This window comes from Sphaeramia orbicularis, chromosome 18 (assembly GCF_902148855.1).
Source record: "Sphaeramia orbicularis chromosome 18, fSphaOr1.1, whole genome shotgun sequence".
Lineage (NCBI taxonomy): Eukaryota > Metazoa > Chordata > Actinopteri > Kurtiformes > Apogonidae > Sphaeramia > Sphaeramia orbicularis.
This window is the reverse complement of record NC_043974.1, coordinates 15,985,500-16,005,436: the sequence shown is the minus strand read 5'-3', so window position 1 is coordinate 16,005,436 and position 19,937 is coordinate 15,985,500. Positions and strand designations below refer to the sequence as shown.

Here is a 19,937-nt window from a genome sequence, read left to right as displayed (position 1 = left end):
TTAAAGGATAGTTTGTTAATGTTATTTTCATTAATTAATGTGTTTTTTTTTTGCATTAAAACAAAGAGAAAATTTGGAGTTGTCATTATTTATAGGCATAATGTAACTTTTTTTTCACATTAAACTAAGAAAATTTAGAGTCATTATTTCTAGGTTATTATGATATTATTTTACTAGAGATCACAATTGGTTTGAATGTGGCCCCTGGACTAAAATGACTTCGACACCCTTGACTGTTAGTATCTTCAGCGTAATTGTTGCAAATTCATCACATGTGCCAGATTGGAACCTTTGGCGGACCAGTTTGATACCCCTGATCTAAGCATTCTAACATGGAATAGCACGCCTATATTGACTTTGACATGTATAGCAATTTTGTGTTTTGTGCCAGAATGTAGGGTAGGTTGAAGGATGGGGGGGTGGGAAATTATAAATTAAACTTCATCCTGCTCCTTTTCGAATGTTGGACTTTCTTTTATATAATCCTTTTGTTGTTTGGTTTTAATGCAAATTCGAAATAAATAAATAAACAACAAACAAACAACTTTATATCGTATCTAATAGCAGTTATTTACCATTGACAGTGCTTAGGGATGTAAAAATGTGCTGCTGAGAAGCCACATGTATAGAGGTCTGCCTGATAGGCTATGTTCAGTTTCCAGAGCATGAGACTGTTACTGTATTTTTGTAGTTTACTGTAGACATGTATACGGGTGCTTCTATGAAACTGGTCCCTAAAAACAGGACAGAGGGGCTAAAAATTCAAACCAGATCTAGACTAATGTTATGAAGTAAGTTTGGGAGCACTTTGGGTCTATTTTAAAAATAAATATTTACTGAGATAAAAGAGAAACTATTTTTTCAGATATAATACATTTTAATGTTTTTTATATATGTATTTTTTTAGATTAAAAATCCGTGTGTAACAGTAAAAAGGACGCGAAAATTCTGTGCTACTATTTATATATATATATATATATATATATATATATATATATCTTTCTATTCTCTCACAGGTACATTTTGGGAATCAAACTAATCATGCAACAAAGAGTGTTTCACAAAAATGACCACCGTTGCAAAATTACTTGCAATTTATATATATTTAACACAAGTGGACACGATGGGTCACACACAAAACTCGGAATGAGACTGAAATTCATGAAAAACCTGCATGTCTGGACTAGAAAAACCAGTAAAATTGACAAATTTAACACAGTGTCTTTATTTATACCGCTATATAAGACCATTTCAAGCCATATTTTCCAGATCAAATGCACTGACACCTAGGTAGTGTTTCATGTCCCAGTTTTGGTCCTAATTTTGGTCCCAATACTTTATCAAAAATTCATTCATTTTAGGATGGCTTAGAGCAAGAGTATATACAAGGTGGGGAAGCAAAATTTACAATATTTTGAGGCAGGAATTGAAAGACAGTGTACGACCAATTAGTTTATTGAAAGTCATGAGAATTTATTTGCCACAAGAAAATTGACATAATAGAAAATGTTTTTATTCTATGTGTCCTCCTTCTTTCTCAATAACTGCCTTCACACGCTTCCTGAAACTTGCGCAAGTGTTCCTCAAATATTCGGGTGACAACTTCTCCCATTCTTCTTTAATAGTATCTTCCAGACTTTCTCGTAATAGTTTTGCTCATAGTCATTCTCTTCTTTCCATTATAAACAGTCTTTATGGACACTCCAACTATTTCTGAAATCTCCTTTGGTGTGACGAGTGCATTCAGCAAATCACACACTCTTTGACGTTTGCTTTCCTGATTACTCATATGGGCAAAAGTTTCTGAAAAGGTATGGATAATAGTGTTAGGTATGATTATGACATCAGTATATGTTTGGTTTCAAAACAATTGACGTAGTGCCTGCTGAGAAAAAACAACTAAATGTTCATTGTAAATTTTGCTTCCCCACCCTGTATATATATATATTTTTTTTGCATTTATCTGAGGTCATCATTAGGTACATCCTGGGGGGAAATAGGTCTACATTTCTCTTTTATTTTTGGGTCTAAAAAGCTGACAAAGTGCCAGATCCCAAAATGAACCCAGTTTCATAGAAGCACCCATATACATGTTGCAGCAAACTGGACAAAATAGTCAAAATAGAGGTCAACAGAAAGTAACAACAACCTACTCACTCTGTCTCTGTTACAAACTGAAGGTGATATAAATTACCACTGTGACATGGTGGTGACATACACACACCTCCATGACTATCATTAGAGACAGGCATCCAAACTAAACACATACTTTGCTCCTACATCAGGTCGGTCTCTACAGGACTGTGCTGGCTGTTTTGGTTGGGGGTTACTGTAGTGCGTTGCAGTGAAATTGTGGGGTTAAGACTGCAGAGCTTGATAATTCCGTAATTACATTTCAGCAAATTGTAATTCAAGGGGTTCGAGGGGACACCAGACTTCTGGATCTACTCTATGCCTGTGTTTTTGGGATATACGTAGAAAATCCACAATGTGCAGATTTTAGCTGATTACAAGGGTTTTCACACAAGTGAAATGTGATTGATAGATGTAGTGCCATAAGATGTGATTCTAGCTGCAAAAGAAACGTTTGTATGTTAAAATTATAGCTTTTTTCTCTTGATTTCCTGCAGCTTTAAGCTAAATTTCTAAAAACACAAAATAGTTGAAAAGAACTTGCTCCAGTGACAAATGCCATGTATTGTAAGCAAAGTACTGTAATGTATAAGTGAGGTGTTTGATTCAACAAAGCTGCAAAATGTGTTTGGACTTCAAGGTGACAGCAAGCATAAAGGACTACAATGCACTCGGAAAGAACAATTCTCACAACATTCCATCTCCAGCAGATGGAATATTGTCTTCCATTGTTTTCTGGATGATAAGGACTGTGTTTACATGCACATCAGTATACTGGTTATTATGGGGAAGACTAAACTGTTACTGGGTTGTTTCAGAAGTAAGATTCTTTCATTCACATTCACATGCTTCCATTGTTTACATAGTATTTCTGTCACGTCACTTGGCATCTGAAAAGTAATCCAAAACTATCAGGAGAAGGAGCATTCAGATTTCTCAAAACCCAGATCGGGTCTAATTTGGGTTTCTGAAATCAGGATGGGATGTCTACATGTACAAACAGACAGGCCACTTCAAAAAAAAAAAAAAAAAACCCCAGATGAACGTGATAAGGAGCCAGATTTTTGGGTTCCATGTATGAAACATCTTCTCCTAAATATGATCAAACCAGGACAAGATTCATAACTGAGATACGAGTGTGAATATAGTCACAACGGTCCAAATGTATAGTCTTGTCAACTCTGAACGAAAACTCTGGACAATTTTTACCAAATCCTACTGTCTGTGACCTTGACCTTATGTGGCTCTAGATCACATGTATTGTACGATTTTATCCTGACCTTGACCTTTGACCTACAGCAGCCAGAAGGTAATCCACTGTAGTCAGTGTCATCGAAGGAAAAAAAAACAGGATGAATCAGGAAGGAGTGAGTTTGGTGATACATAAGGTGTTGGACTACTGTTATTGATGAAACTCATCAACAGTAGTCGCTTTTCCACTGGACATATGGGCAAAACTTTACTGATATTTACTAAATGTTGAAAAAACAGAAGTGCGTAATGTCAGTTTTTCTATTAAATCACAAATGCGATGATTTGTTCATTTATTATTGCGAAATGACACGAGAAGTCATTCCATAAACATGGCAACAAGCGTAAATATCATCTTGATTTACAGATATATTCATTATTATTATATATTACCCCTCTATTCCATACCAAATTAAAAAATGATTTCGTTTCCTGGTGTGTTCACACATACCGCGCCATGTTTCTTGTAAAACTCTTCGTCTTCACTTGTAGCTAACATCTGTCAACTAGGGATGTAACGATATGAAAATTTCATATCACGGTTATTGTGACCAGAATTATCATGGTTATCATTATTATGGTAATATTATTGAATTATATTATTATTGTGCTCAAAATGTTCAAAAAGTACTAATACACACACTGAAATAATTTAACCAAGTTGTATTTTGGGAAAAAAAAAAATAAAATAAAATAATTGGCACAATGTACCTTCTGTTGGCAGAAACATTCAAGTATTAACCCTTTAGTGGTCTGAGCCTATTTTGTCTGTTTTTTAGTACTTTTGATTTTGCCTTTATATACTATATAAACAAATGTTTACTATACCCATGTTTGGGATCTTTTTTTTAGCACAACTTCATCTATATGATCTGTCCATTATTTTTACCTCCGCCAAGGAGGTTATGTTTTTGCCAGGGTTTGTTTGTCTGTCTGTCTGTCTGTCTGTCTGTTTGTTTGTCTGTCCGTTAGTGTGCAACATAACTCAAAAAGTTATGGACAGATTTTGATGAAATTTTCAGGGTTTGTTGGAAATGGGATAAGGAAGAAATGATTAAATTTTGGTGGTGATCGGGGGTGGGGGGGGGCCCACGGGGGGGGCCACTGATCAGCCTTGGCGGAGGTCTGCGCTCTCCAAGTGCTTCTAGTTTTCACTTTAACTGACTATAAAAACATAAAAGGCCAGAAAACACAAAAAAATATATAAAATCCAATTTGAAAAATGTATATACTTTATTGCATAAATAACACACAGATGCTTAATGAACCTTTTCAAAGACCTTAAAAGTGAATATTGGTTCCAAATATTAGGTATATACAATTAAAATTGTAATAAATTAAAACTATACTCAAATATTTAACATAAAAGCAGATTTTTACATAGGGTTTTTTTCCCGTAAAAGTGCAGTAATCAAACACAGTTATCATGATAATTAGAATTTAAATGGTAAAACTAACCGTCTGCAATTTTACTGTGGTTTATCATTATACCAGTAATTGTTACATCCCTTTTGTCAAAATTCTTTTTTTTATTTTATTTACATGACTGTAGTTGTGGAAAAATGTTTTTCCATTGCAGTTTTGTGTGATATACCATTTGCGCTACGGCTGAAAAACCACCTCTTACCAGTGCAAAAACTTTTAACTGAAAATGAGTTTTGGCAAAATTTTCATGTTTCCATTAGGCAAATTTTTATGTGCAAGTTAAATTTGTGCAATTTGCGGGTCAGTGGAAAAGCGAGTAGTGATTGATCCAATTTGCAGAGGTAGCAGTGATTTTATGATGTCAGAGTGATTTGTTGATCATAGTCTTATAATGTATTGATCTGATGTCAACAAGGAACAACATGCACCAGGAGGTGGTGGTGGCACCGGGGGCCCTGGGGTCTGTACATGCCCCGGGGCCCATAAACAGCTGAATACAGCCATGCCATCTCAGATGTTTAAAAAAAGAAACAATGCAAAAAAACAGAAGTACGTAATGTCAGTTTTTCTATTAAATCACAAATGCGATGATTTGTTTATTTATTATCGCGAGATGACACGAGAAGTCATTCCATAAACATGGCGACAAACGTAAATAGCATGTTGATTTACAGATATATTCATTATTATATATTACCCCTCTATCCCATACTAAATTAAAAAGTGATTTTGTTTCCTGGTGTGTCCACACATACCGCGCTACGTTTCTTTTAAAACTCTTCTTCTTCACTTGTAGCTAACATCTGTCAACATCCTTATTTTTAATTCATTTATGTGACTCTAGTTGTGGAAAAAGGTCTTTCCATTGCAGTTTTGTGTAACACTACAATTTGCGCTACGCCTGAAAAACCACCTCTTACCAGTGCAAAAACTTTTAACTGAAAATGAGTTTTGGCAAAATTTTCATGTTTCCATTAGGCAAATTTTTATGCACAAGTTAAATTTGTGCAATTTGAGGGTCAATGGAAAAGCAACTAGTGATTGATCCAATTTGCAGAGGTAGCAGTGATTTTATGAAGTCACAGTGATTTGCTGATCATAGTCTTACAATGTATTGATCTGATGTCAACAAGCAACAACAATACGCACCAGGAGGTGGTGGTGGCACCGGGGGCCCTGGGGTCTGTACATGCCCCAGGGCCCATAAACTGCTGAATACAGCCGTGCCATCTAGGATGTTTAAAAAAAGAAACAATGTAAATTCTTGTGTTGCTTGTGCAGGATGCACAGGGCACCGGGGCGGGTTAACAGCACAGGATGTTTGCATCCTGACACCCAAAGCATCAAGTGAGAAAAGACGACATGCACCAGGTTTGTACATGTTTTACTGATGCAACAGGCTGGTGGTGTGTGTCAACACAGGACAGGGGTTTTCTGGGTTCAAAAAATGATTTTGTTGTAATGACGTGTCTTCATCTCTCCAGGTAATGTACACATCAGTATTCTTTAGTGACATGATCAGTGCTTCCACAGTGTCTCAGCCTTCACACAAGCACCAAACATTGCATTTGTAAGTGGAAGCTTTAACATGGAGGTTATAGTTAAAAAAATAATAATTAAAAAAAGAGAATCAACCATAATTAAGTTTGACATAAATGACAGGAAGTGAAATCCAGGGTGTACAGAGAGAGAATATGTGTTCATGAACTAACACGTCCTGATGGGGCTGGTTTGGTTCCTACCTCTGCCGTGGTGGTGGTGGAAGAAACAGGAGTAAAAACCGTTCCCACTCACCTTGAACACATCTCCATAGGTGCCGCACCCGATGCGGTGGATGAGCTCGTAGTCGTCCAGAGGGTCCAGGAAGGACACCCCTATCCGGTCCATGTTGGAGACACCTCTGGGGCTGCGGAGGAGCCAGGCGGGCTGCTACTCACACATCCCGGCTGTTGTTGTCGGAGGAGGAAGAAGCAGAAGGATGAACACAAACCACCGGGACTGACCGACTGATAATGGCAACTAATTGGAGCTGATTAATTGTATCGACCCGACTGGCAGACACGCGCGCGCCCCACACGGACACACAACTCCACTCCACGGCACTGACACACTACAGACTGGATGTGTGCGCGCGAGTCCGGACAGCCGCTGGGGTCACAGCACGCATGAGCAGAGACTCCCACACTGTAAAAAATGTCACGGCTGCAAAATTAACTCTTGGCAGGTGGAAACTTGAAATGTTTTTTTTTTTTTTAAGTCAACATAAAACCTATGCAAATATTGTATTAAAATTAGGAAAGTGTATTTTTTCATTGGATATCATCATTTTTATTTGGCAATTTTTTTTTTTTTTTTTTTTTTACTTTGCTGTCAAAGGACACCTGTTCGCCAAACGGTCTAATCCGGCCTGTGGGATGAATTTGTCAAATGCAAAAAATATACTGAATATATTAATAATCAAGGATGTCAAAATCATTTCAATTCAGGGGCCAGGTTCAGCCCAATTTGAGCTCAAGAGGGTTTGAACTGTAAAAGAAATAATAATAATAATAATAATAATAATAATAATAATAATAATAATAATAATAATAATAATAATAATAATAATAATAATAATAAATTAAGTAGCTGGGATAGGCTCCAAGCGACCCCGTGACCTTAGTGAGGATAAAGCGGGTTCAGATAATGAATGAATGAATGAATGAATGAATGAATAATAATAATAATAATAATAATAATAACAATAATAATAAATGACCACTCCAAAACTCTCTTTGTTTAGTGTAAAAATCCACAATTACATGAAAATGTTTCCGTTTATAAACTATCTTTTGACAAAAAAAAAATATGAATAATTTGCAAAAAATATGAACAATCTGAAACGTCTTAAGGGAAGTAAATGGAATTTTAACATTTTGTATGCCTATTACTAAATGTTTTGTGTCTTTGTAGATCCACTGTGATCTGTAAATTGTAATGTACGTATGTAAATGAGAAGCCGAGGAATAATATTGGTAAAATTGCACTTTTGGGTTGTTTGTGGTTGTTCATGTTCACGTTTTTTAAAGTATGCAATGTAGATGTAAATATTTTATATCAATAATGTCATTTTACTTTTTTCAGTGTTATTATTTTATTGGTCTGGTCTACTTGAGATCACATAGGGCTGTATGTGGCCCCTGAACCCAAATGAGTTTGACACCCCTGACTTTGACTATCTTAAGTCTAAAAGGACCTAATGCTAACTTTAAAATGAAAATCCTACTTTACTGTTTTTTTCTCCATCTTTACCTTAAAAGAGCCTATCTAAGGCCTGTGAACAAAATACAGTCTTCAGAAAATAGGAGTTCTACCTCAGATTTCAGCATTTCTTAAAAGGTAAACACACTGAACCAGCAAATACACTTGCAGTTACACTGGCATTTGGCATATTTTGCATTTGGCATCTTTAAAAATATAGATTAAAACTCAAAGTATCCAAAGGCAATAGGGAAATGCCTAATTACAGTGTAACCTGTGCATATAGGCTTGTAAAAATGTATATATTGAATACAGATACAGATGAACTTTTAATCAGTTTCTTAATCAGATCAACAAAATAAAAGACAGAATTACTCATTATACTGAGGTGTTGTAGACTCTGATAGTAGTGGACATGAAGGATCCTCTAAACCTCTCAGTCCTGCATCTAAATGAGGTTAGTCGTCCACTGCAGCTGCTCTTCTGATTTGTCACAATGAGATGTAGAGGATGATCTTGATTTTTCAAGATGTCCTCCAGCTTCCTCAGTGTGCATCTCTCCACAACAGTGAGTTCAGCTTCTCTCCGAAAACAGAACCAGCTTTTTTTTATTTACTGATGTAAAAGGTACATATTACCTTTTTTTGTACCTGCATATGTAATGTGTCCACTGTCTTCTCAGGTAGGTAGGTTTGTTTTTAAGTCAGTTATATCAATGACTTTGCACAAATGAGATCTGTTCTTTTCAGCAGCAGATTTGAGGAGTTAAGCTGCAATATGTGCTGTGGATGCACTGTCTTTAGACCATGCAGGTCACATGACCCTGGAAATTTATGTTTATCCTCAGTTTCAGTGAATCCTCGACACTGTCACTATGGAAGCGGTACACAAAATGGAACCTGTTATTTTATTTTGTCTGTGTTACATGCATTGAATATATTTTCCTTTATCTTCCTCCACATATTAACATTTTTTCTGGTCTGTAACTGAATGTGTTCATAATAACCCATATAAAAGAATAAAAATAGAATAAATGCTTATACTGTATGTACAAGACTTTTCAGAGTAAGGTTAGTGACATTTCAAAACACTGCTTGGCTCTATGTTGGTGTCATGTGTTTTCCTTAGTCTATAAACTAACTATATTAGATTGAGTTTGATCACCAGACTTTAGTGTATGCACATCCCACCTGTGAAGGTTTCTGTCACTGTTTAATCTGTGGTTGATCAGTGCCATCGTTGTCCCACAGACGTCACTGTTAAACCTGTTACAGAGCATTAAACACCACAGTGAAGGTCCACTTTGACAGTTCTTCTGTCAGCACATAGACTGTCCCTTGTTCAGTTTGTGGTTCTTCTGGTCCTTATCTTTGAAATGTTTGCACAACTGCCTCTGTGAAACTGCTTCTTCTTTCTACTGTTAATTCTAAATGTTAATGTTTAGTTGTAGACCTTTTACTTTAGGGTTGTTTTCATGTGTTCCCTGGGTAAATTCCTTACTATAGATCCCCAAAATCACAATCGGTAGGTTAAATGTCACACTTGAAAATGACAGGTTTTTTTCTTACAGTGTACAGCCTCTAAAGTGTCACCTGTTGAACATCTTCCTGTCTAATGTACACAAGACCTTAGACCAAACTATTTTTAATCAGGTCTTTATTACTTGCAGATACAAAAACAACAAAAACCACAAGTCATCAAGCAAATACAACATAGCGGGGCCACCTAAAGTGGCTCCCACTCAACAGTGCATGGTCTTTCTGGTCTTCTCTATTCATTAGAAATAGGCCTAGCTCAGCTATAGTCAAAACTAAAGGCCACCTACTTTATAAAAGAACGAAGGCAAAGTAAGGCAACATAGAGCTAGCGAGAAAGAAACTGTCAATAGAACAGAAGTGGACAATGTTACACAGTAACTATCCTAATTCAATCACTTCCAAGGCTTCAGTCGTGAACAGATTCCTTCTGGTACAAGTTGATATTTACACGTCTGACGGGTGTCTTCTGGTCGTCCTCACCACTTTGGCTCCCTTTACTTTAAACACATTTAAATCAACAAGAAGTTAATGAGTGTGCAATTGGCTGCCAATTAAATAAAGTAGTGATGAGTGAATCAAACCAGGCAGTTTAATCTAAAGCATTAAATAAAAACTGCATTAAACCTGATATGTGACGCCAACTCAGGATCACCCATGTGAGTCAGATATTGCTAGAAACTACAAGTATATTGACTGAAAATGGATCTGAATGAAAACACTGGTAAAAGTTTAACAAAGCTTGTTTTTGTTAACACTTCATTTGAGAGGGTCTGTTGTGACTGAGTCTTCCTGACAGCGGTGTCAGTTATGTCATTTTTAATGCACGTCTTTGTCATGACGACTTGACTTAAATCAAGAAAACAAAACCTCATAACCCTGTCAACATTAAAATGATGTGGTTGGTTTTGACATTGGCTGCCGCTCGATCAATATAACTGGTAAAAGATTAAACTACAGAGGACGATTTAGACTTGTCATTAGTGCTTTGCTGTCAAATAATTTTAGAATGGCAAAACATGTAAAACTGTCAAATACAGAATGTTTGTAATGTTAATACAAAAACTTACATATATTGCTTTAAGGATGAAACAGTATCTATTATTACTGATTGAGGGGAACAATAACCTGTACTTGGAACTGACACATATACAAAACCGAATTGAAAATAAAAGTGTGCCTCAGGGCTATAAAATCAAATCAAGTACAATTTGCAATAAGACTTCTACATATTCACATCAAACTGAAAACTACAGATAAAATCTATACATTTATATTACTGAACAAAAAACAAAAAGCTAATACCATTAATGGTAAAAATGTTAATATAAGGTCATCACTCATAACAAATCTCTATATCGCTCACTGATATTCATCTGATACTTTTAGTTAAGACTGCTAGGTCAGGTGTGTAAACGTTGTGTTGTCTTGGCTTATGTCACATTGTCATAATAAAGCCTCATGTCAAAATCTTGCTGTAAACTTTGCAATAAAAATGACATAACTGACTGAAAACAATGTCATAACCTGCACGACTCCTTCATGTCAGTCTCATACAACCCCCTTCAAATAAAGTGGTGTTTTTTGAGTGTGTGTGTTGCTGTTCACAGTATGTTTCATCTCCTCCTCCAACAATCAACCCGTCTATAGAGACTTGCGCTGACGCTTCATGAAAGACATAGAGTAGTCCCCTGCCGGCGTGCTCTTCTGCCTCTTCATCTGGACCTGTGACTGAGCGGTGAGCTGCAGCTTAATGGCGCTGGAGTTGACCTTGGCCGCACACAGCAGTTCCTTCATCCCCTTCATCTTCTCGCTCTGAAAGATGACAACTGGGCCGCTGGAGGGCGAGGGGGGTGCCTGCTGCTGCTGGGATGACAACGAGGGTGCAGAGTCTGGACTGGGGGACTTGGGTTTTCCTTCGACGTCACCGGTTCGCAAGCCCTGGGAGGAGCGGCGCCGACCCTCCCCCACCTTCTTGGGCTGAGCGGTCGTAGCTGCCGTCGCCGCTGACTGGGTGGGAGAGGTAGGAGCTGCAGGAGGAGGAGAGCTCTGCTCCTCCAGCTTTGACTCCCTCCTGGGGCCTCGCCGGCGTCCCTCCCGGGGGTCATCGCTGGACTGATCATCATCTTCCTGAGTCTCGGGCTCTTTGGTGACAATGGACACCTTCTGACGCACCTTTGGATGAATACCAATAAACATGTGTGTAATTTTTGACAACAATATTATAACAATATTAAAAGATGCAGTAGCAGAGGAGGTCATCAAGTAACACAGGATAATGGAAGGTGTTTTCTCCATCACAACACGAGTGGAAATAATGTTTGCAGACAAGGCAATGCATTAAACTTTTATTTAGAGTCCACTTAACGATGTATATTCATTCTCATTTAGTTTTAATGAAAATTTGCTTCAATACTAGTAACAACAGCACAACAGGAAACCACATGAAACAGGCCATTACAAAAAATTTAACTAGATTTCTCTAAATTTCAACGTCGTTGGAAACATTTGCTATAATGCAAATACAATGTCAACAAAACATAGAGTAGGGACAGTCATTTTTAGATTTCAGTCTAGAGATGTTAGATGCTGTAGCTTTAAAGTTCATGTAAAGTATTAATAACAGCAAGACCAAATGCTTCCAGCAGGGTTCCTACAGATTTCTACAAGTTAAATTTAAGACTTTTTAAGACCCTTTTAAGACTACTTAGAACAGGATTTAATGCCCATTTCACAGCCATACTGGCAAGAATTTGTGACTCCAAGAATTTAGAAAAAATTATTTTTTTTACTCAACACCTTGATTCCCACTGTTGAGTCATTTCTCACCGAGGGCTGCAAAGTTAGCGATAATTGGTTCCTAATCTTAATATAAATTGTCGGGTTGGAATTGAGTAGACTAACGTTACTTTCTTTGCAGTTTGGACATTTAACAGACACATTTAAACACAATACAGTGAACAAGTTTATGGCAACAGAACTTAAGACCTACCATATCAAATTTAATACATTTTAAATACTTTTTTAAAGATATTATGTGCAGATTTGTAAATCCAAGCCTTTTACAACTTTTTAAGATCCCCTGGGAGCCCTGTGCTTCTCATACAACAGGTGACAAATAATTCATGGGATAAACTTGTAATAGAAAATATTTCTGTATTCTCCAACATGATGATAATGACAGGCCTGAGACTGGATGAACCCTGGAACTTAATCAAATATCAGATTATACACTCTTGAATTTCAAATGTTAAATTCTTTTCATGTATTTCTTTTCTTTTTTTTTTCTTTTTTACATCTAGTCTTTCTGGTATTAAAGAGTAAGATTTTTTTCAAGTGTGAAACACCTCTACCACATGAAAAGTCGACGCTTTGTCAAAACTGAATTCGATTTCTGAAAGTAACTGGACTGAGCTGGTTAAAAGAATGTAATAAAACCTTACAACAGTGGATGATTAAGTCTGGAAGGAGACAGGAATGCAACTTAAATGATGCCAACTGCTATGAAACAGCAAAGATGAAAGAGATGCTCCATCTAATGTTTAACTGAACTTGTGAGTCCAGCCAGAGGAGACTGACCCACTGAGAATCAACCTCATTCCTGAGTTTGCAACAGACTGTTTTTCCACTTCATGCACGTTATAAATAAATAAAAATTAAAAATAAATATAAATGTCCTACGGGTGAGTGCACATTACCATTTCATTGTCTTTCATTTGTTTTTTGTATTAATCTCTGAATTTCCATCGCACAGACTTTAATTAATTCCATTCCAACACAGTGTGATCATTTTCAGGTTCAAAGACAGAGCTATTCTGGGTTCCTCACCTGTGCATCAAAGCGGCTTAGAGACTGAACCAGGTATGTGGCCCAGCCCACATGAAGGACTGGAGTGGGGCTGCCCTCCTCCCATTTGCAGATACCATCATAGAAACGCAGCAGGTGGGCAAAGCATTCTGGGTCCTGCAGTGCTGACAGGTCTGCAGCATGCTTAGGGTGCTCCTGAAAAACAGGAAAGGAACAGCAGCAAAAAGTTATGATGTGGAGAAGTGAAAAGAGATTAAATATACATTTTGATGTGCAAAAGCAGGAATAAAAGGACACATTGATGGATGGTGTTTTGGTGACTAGCATGGCTATAAACATAACTTTTAAATGACAAAATCTCCAGTTGCCTGTCTGATGTATCAGTATTAGTATTAATAGTTCATCTGCTGTGTTTGTGTCCTGTGGTTGAATGAACCTCACCTTATCAGCTCCTTCTCCTGCCTCTCCTCCCTCTCCAGTGCTCTCTGCAGCAGCCTCCTTCAGCAGGGTGGGGATAACATCATTTGCGATGTCAAAGAACTCTTTATAGATCTCCTCGTCCTCACGGAAATAGTTATACCTGCAGGACAAAGAGCAGAACTGTAACACAAGTTTTAAAATAATAAAGAAAAAAAAAAAAGACCTGAACGTCACTGTTTTGTTTTTTTTAAGCCCAAACAGGATGAAGTGGAGGTCACCGGTTCAAAGGCTCACAGAGGAACGGAAACACAACCTAAATACACGAGGACTCCATTCAACCCCAAGAGTCTGAACTCACTTTCAGACTGATGTGTGCTTTCGCAACAGGCCACACTGTTTCAATGCACCCCCTTCTGGTTAAGTCAGTGACGAAATGATTCATCTGCTGATTTACGGTTAAGTCTACCTGTTGTACCTGGTTTCGAACAACTTTTGAAATTCTTTTATTCCTTTCTATGGTCCTTCACAAGACTACAACCCTGAAATGCTTATGATTTATGAACCAGTAAGCATCAGATCTTCCAATTCCTTTCATTTAGCTGATTGGGACAAATAAACAGGAGAAGGGAGGGGCAACTGATCTGCCTTGACGGAGGTCTGTGCTCTCCAAGCGCTTTTCTAGTTCTGTATAATATTTATTAATATTTTACTGTTTTTGGTACATTTCCTTGTACAACACTTTGACCTGTTTGAGAATTGGTCCATAAATGAAGCTTGACTGATCTAGTAAAACTCAGAGGTAACAGGACTGCCAAGATCCACTTTAACTCTAAGCGTCACTTATTGTTCAGGCATAATACAGAATTACTTGGACTTCAAATTAAACAAAAGGCTTATTCAGCCATTTCAATGGCTTTTTAGTGGAATGTGAACCTAGACACATCGCAGCAGTCCACCATAAAAGGGAAACCTTTGTAGATGCTGCACTGGGGGGGGCTTGGGATGAGGAGGGAATGTGTCTGCTCGTTGGTCATGATATTTTTAGTTACTGCTCATGAACATTGTGTTTAAAGGGGAGGAGAGAGCAGGCAGACTGGAGCGAGAGGATACTGAGCTGGACACTTCCTGAATGAGGCACCACACCCTCGGACATGAACTGGGATGACCGCTCAAATATTCAGACAGAAGATCCACAGAGAGCGATTTCAACCAGAGCTCCAGCTCAGCAGCAACTCCGCTTTCATTTACTTCATGATTCCTGAAATTAAGCACCTTTTTTGTCTTGGTAAAGCCTTTTTTTCAGCAGTCGCATCAAGAAGAGCAGATGGCTGTGCATTCACTGCCATCTGCTGTTAGTCTGTTGAAATGACAACAGAAACAGAGTGGCACAGGCTCATTCTCTTGATAACTAAAATAACCTTGGTATATGAGGACTTCATGAATCAGATTTTTGTCACATCAGAAACTCAGTGGATTCAGAAACTATTCATCACTAAAGAAGCCCCCCCCCCCTCAGAAATGTCTCTTTTTGGCAACTTCAAAAGCATAAGGAAGAACGACTCATTACTTTATACATTAACATAGACTGAGCTCATTGCATTAACCACTGAGGTTGGATTTATCATTACATTTAAACACTGTGAATCACATAATCTTAATTTTGTTACGTTAAGAAAAACCTAAGTGACCCATTATTTAATATTTTTAAACAGTGTGGACTCACTCTTGCATGACCTGCGCAGCCTCAGCCCAGGCCCTCAAAGCCTCCCGTACATTCCTGTGTCTGTAGTGGAATCCAGCCAAGTACATGTAGGGGTAGATATGTTCGTTGCGGTAGTGCTTCTGCGACGAACCCACAGCCTGATGATCACACCAACACCAAGAAAAATGAATGTCTGTTAAACATTGCCTTCACAAAGCGCTGTTTGTCTTTTTAGGAGCTGGTGAGGTAGACTAACCTTGAGGTGGATTTTCAGAGGGTTCTCCTTCCCTGGAATTGGATCCTGGTCTTCAAGGTCTGCCAGAGTGCCCATAGCCATGGGATACCTGGTACAGATTGCATGACAGGTGGAGCATAGGTACTAAGCAAATTAATACACAAGCTATTTAACAAGCAGTGTTTTGTTATTGTGGCCACTCATCCATAGTGTACCAACAGATTCCTCTAGAACTACTTGTACAAATAAAAAATAAACTAAAACAGGACAATTTTTCAAAATAAAAGCTGCAAAACCAATTAAAAATAAAGTGATACAAAAAAAGCAAGCTGTAAACCTAAACAAAAAGCTAATTAATTGTCAAAACAGTAAAAACTCTCACCTATCTAGGTCACCTCGTCCATATAGTAACCAGAGGAGTTTCTGTTGAAAAGAGATTAAAAAAAAAAAAAACCAAGATGAGGAAACGGATAAACACACAGATAAGTTTTGACTCAGTGCATTTGAATGTTGTGAGTCACCTGCTGTAGCCGCAGGAGCTCTGAGCTGTCAGTGTGCAGGTCCAGTGACGGGTTGATGGCACAAACCATGAAGGCCACCTCCATGTTTCTGTCACATTTCATGTAGGAGCCTTTCAGATAAAGCCAACTCTGTGTGATTAAAGTACACAGGGGAGGGTTAATTTCACATTCAGGAAACATGGTTTGAAACAGGTCACATGAATCTCCATTTCAGTGGGAACAATACAGATTTTTCTTCAAAACAGATTTAAAAGTACGATTGAAGTTAATACAACTTTATAAAACTAACAGTAATTTCATAAACCCATCATTCTATCAGTTTTATACCTACAGATCAAATTATTTCACTTTATTCTTACCTTGCTTCACAGTTATCTTAGCCTTACCTTCTCATTTACTCCAGCTGTTACTGTTTGCCCCCTGCGGTCCTCATTACCCTTTCCATGCCATGTGACCTCGGCTGTCTCTTCACCATTTTTGCCAAAGATTACCCATGCGTGGTCTTCCGACAAGGCCAGATGGACATCCTTTAAACCCAACACCTGGCAGGCTGCTACCACTGCAAATGCCACCCCAGAGCTGTCCAGTTTGGTACCTTGTTCAAAAGTAACAGAATTATTTTAGTTAATAACATTCAGTTGAATATACCTTTTGTGAACATATGAGGTCATAAAAAAATTAAAAGCAGAATAAAAATTCATTAAAAACATGAACTCAGTACTGGATTGTGAGGATTTGCACAAGAGTCAGTTAAAACATCACAAAAGTCCTACCAGTGATGAGACTGAAGAGAGACTGAATGTGGGCCCGGTCTTTGAAGTATGAGCGACTTAGACTGTTCCAGATCACATCTGACACTTTTTTCACCAACTCCCTGCTAGATCCTGCAGCAGTTCGACGGTATTGCGACAGATCCACTGCACCCCGGATCTGAGCCGTAAAGCGTTCGTACAACGCAGAAATCATTCCCAGCTCCACTGTTGGGAAGCAGGAGTTGGGACAGTCCGGCTCCAGTGGCTCAAATCGAACTCCGGGTACGTTTATGGGGATGACCCTGTTTACCGCCAAGAAGTGCTCAACGAAACCCAGGACCAAGGAGAGAAGTGCCAAGTCTGGTTCAGACTTACGGAGCTCAGCATCAAACAGCTGGACCACACCGTCGATCCCCCGCAGGGGAAAGTGCTTCTTTTGGGACGAATGCAAACCCATGATGTCTGAGACCATTCACAGCTCAAGAGGTATATATGTTTTCCTCACCTGCACATTTGAAAAGTAACAACAAATCAGAGCAATACAACATGAGTATAATACAAACAGAGTGGCTGAAGAAAAAATAAAAAGATTCAGCCTTGAAAGCCATTAGCATTATGAAATTATTTCTCATATTATCTTATTATATATTTCTTATATTATCTGTAAGTGTTATAATACCTGCTGCTCTTTGAAATTTTGCTTGATAATAGTTCCATGTGCATTTCAGCGGAACTGAAACAGACAAGTTCAACTGATCATATTTAATAGCTGTAGCATTTTCAAAAAGGCCCTGTACTTTTTTGATTTGACCTTTTTTTTTTAACCTGCTTTGTTATGTGTTTGGCTATGCACTTAAGATTTAATATACAGTGTTACATTAGAATGACTAAGGTTTATGACCACAACAGTAATGTACAGTAAATGTCATGCTGATGTCACTGCTGACTGTTCAGTCTTCCTGTATCAAGGAAGCATTTAAAAATACACCACTGCTACTGAAGACAGTTTACTCAAAAGTATTAGCTGCTGCTAAACACCTTATACTCTTACTGCTCATTACTTTATTTACATAAAAATTACTTTAAAAATGTATCGGTAATGCAACAGTGGAATAGTTTTGGAATAAGTACCATACTTTAACATCAATTTGATGTTACCTATATTTCCATTTCATGCATTTTTTTTTTTATTTTTTTTTTTACTTCTACTGCATATCAGAGAGGTAAATATTCTAGTTTTTACTCCACTATATGGCAGATTTACTTACTTTAAAGATTACATTTTCAGCCTTCCAGTCAAGTGAAAATCACACACATGCCCACAATGATATTATGTGATGAACTGATGAATTAAGTGTCTCCTTATGGTTAAAATAAACATAGGGTGAATAAGGGGAGCTAGAGTAAAAAAGAAACCAAATGTGATTGTAGGAATGCAGTTTTACTTAAATATCCTTCTTGATTTACATTCATGTTATAGCTGAAACTAAAGTTGTTGTCAGTGGAGAGTATATTTGAATTTATCACTCTTCTATTTTATTTAATCTATTCATTTATTTACTTTGATGCAGGACATGTTTTAAAGTAATTTCCGACGTCTCAAAAATCTATTTAAAACAAGCTGAAACTTTATCATCTGCAGCCATAAAATACAATTACATCTTATTTCAGGGGTATAGAATCTCCAAAAACATCATTTAAAACTAACGGGACCATTTTATTTTTGATAATTTAAGTCATATAGTTGACTAATAATGCTTATAACTGACGAGGGGTTTTGAATGCAGGACATTGACTTGTGGTGTGGGTATTTCCAGGGGGTTTCTGAACACATCGTCATTGCTGGTCGGTGGAAGAAAAAAAAAACGCCTCCTTTTCCGTGAAACACAACGCATTTGCTCTGCGGTGACTGATAAGGAATAAACCCACACTTTCTATATTGATCCAAGTATGGAGACACGTGGCTTCATTACAAACCAGTAAACCTCAACTTATAATACGATCATTTACTATAAAAATATTCCACGTTTACCAAATGGAAGCGTTAACCCACACTGTGACCCAGACACACAGCTGAGCGGCTTGCGTAATGTTTGTTACATCGATGCCGCTAACACTGGCTATATGGCGCTTTAGTGGGCGGGGCACTCACATTGCTAAGTACGCACACACAATGTAAAGCTACAAATGTGGATTTCTAACGCTTATGATGCAACAAAAATATCATAAATGCTCGATATCTTTCATTAGAAATAAAAATACTAAAGTTCGGTACATTTATTTGCTAAACAATCCGGCATACTAGCTAACTTTACTAACTTAGGTAACCGTTAGCTACCGTTATCTACTTGGGCTTCGTGATGATGCTAATTTGCTGAATGAATACAAAGTTGTTTTAACAAGTTCAATAAAGTGCTGAAACAACCACAGTCCAAAGGTGAAGGGTCTGTAGTAACCAACAGGCTTGGGAGTGGATTGAATGATGGCTGATATCAGGAGCAGCTAACAAGCTAACGAACTGCTAGTTAGCTAAACTCACCTCTTTTGGATGACGCGTATCCATCTAGCGCTTTACCTAAATACACTGCATCAATGTGCCGCACCAGTGAGTCACTCTGAGCCCGTACCGACGCCAATTTTACTAATGTATGAGAGATTACGTACCCGTTTTCTCACAGCCACAGCCACATGTTTTTGTTTGTTTCCCCCCTCTTTTGCCGCGCAGTTCAGTCTGCCCGAGAGTCACTTCAAGCTCGTCACCAGTTTCAGGGTTTGCGTACCAGAACAGATCTCAAAGTATAAGTAGGGGTCGCTACGTAGTGCATTTCAAGGACGGCAGTCCGATCCTACTTAATGTAGATCTAGTGTACTGCGCGCACAGTAGCCACTTGTTCTTCTTCTATGGTTTTACTGGCT

At 37.9% G+C, this 19,937-nt stretch overlaps 2 protein-coding genes across 6 annotated transcripts in view; both read right to left on the bottom strand.

The window, feature by feature from the left end:
* The window catches only part of map4k2 (mitogen-activated protein kinase kinase kinase kinase 2), a 91,801-nt gene extending 84,869 nt beyond the window's left edge, over positions 1-6,932 (bottom strand). Inside the window, 1 exon segment of the mRNA XM_030162712.1 lies at positions 6,604-6,932. Within this exon segment, the coding sequence (XP_030018572.1) occupies positions 6,604-6,696 (93 nt within the window). The 5' untranslated portion in view covers positions 6,697-6,932.
* Positions 6,933-9,687: 2,755 nt separating this feature from the next.
* Positions 9,688-19,825, bottom strand: men1 (multiple endocrine neoplasia I). 5 transcript variants are annotated; one of them, XM_030162303.1, is made up of 10 exons: positions 19,561-19,825; positions 17,043-17,538; positions 16,656-16,864; positions 16,270-16,398; positions 16,131-16,171; positions 15,770-15,857; positions 15,535-15,671; positions 13,833-13,971; positions 13,413-13,586; positions 9,688-11,759 (listed from the first exon to the last, which is right to left on the bottom strand). In XM_030162303.1, the coding sequence occupies exons 2-10, from the start codon at positions 17,491-17,493 to the stop codon at positions 11,229-11,231; spliced, it is 1,899 nt and encodes a 632-aa protein (XP_030018163.1). In that variant the 5' UTR covers positions 17,494-17,538; positions 19,561-19,825; the 3' UTR covers positions 9,688-11,228. The 5 variants fall into 5 exon arrangements, with proteins under 5 accessions (XP_030018163.1, XP_030018165.1, XP_030018162.1 ...); XM_030162305.1 differs by having other exon boundaries at positions 17,043-17,534; XM_030162302.1 differs by having other exon boundaries at positions 19,686-19,825.
* Between the last annotated feature and the right edge of the window lie 112 nt (positions 19,826-19,937).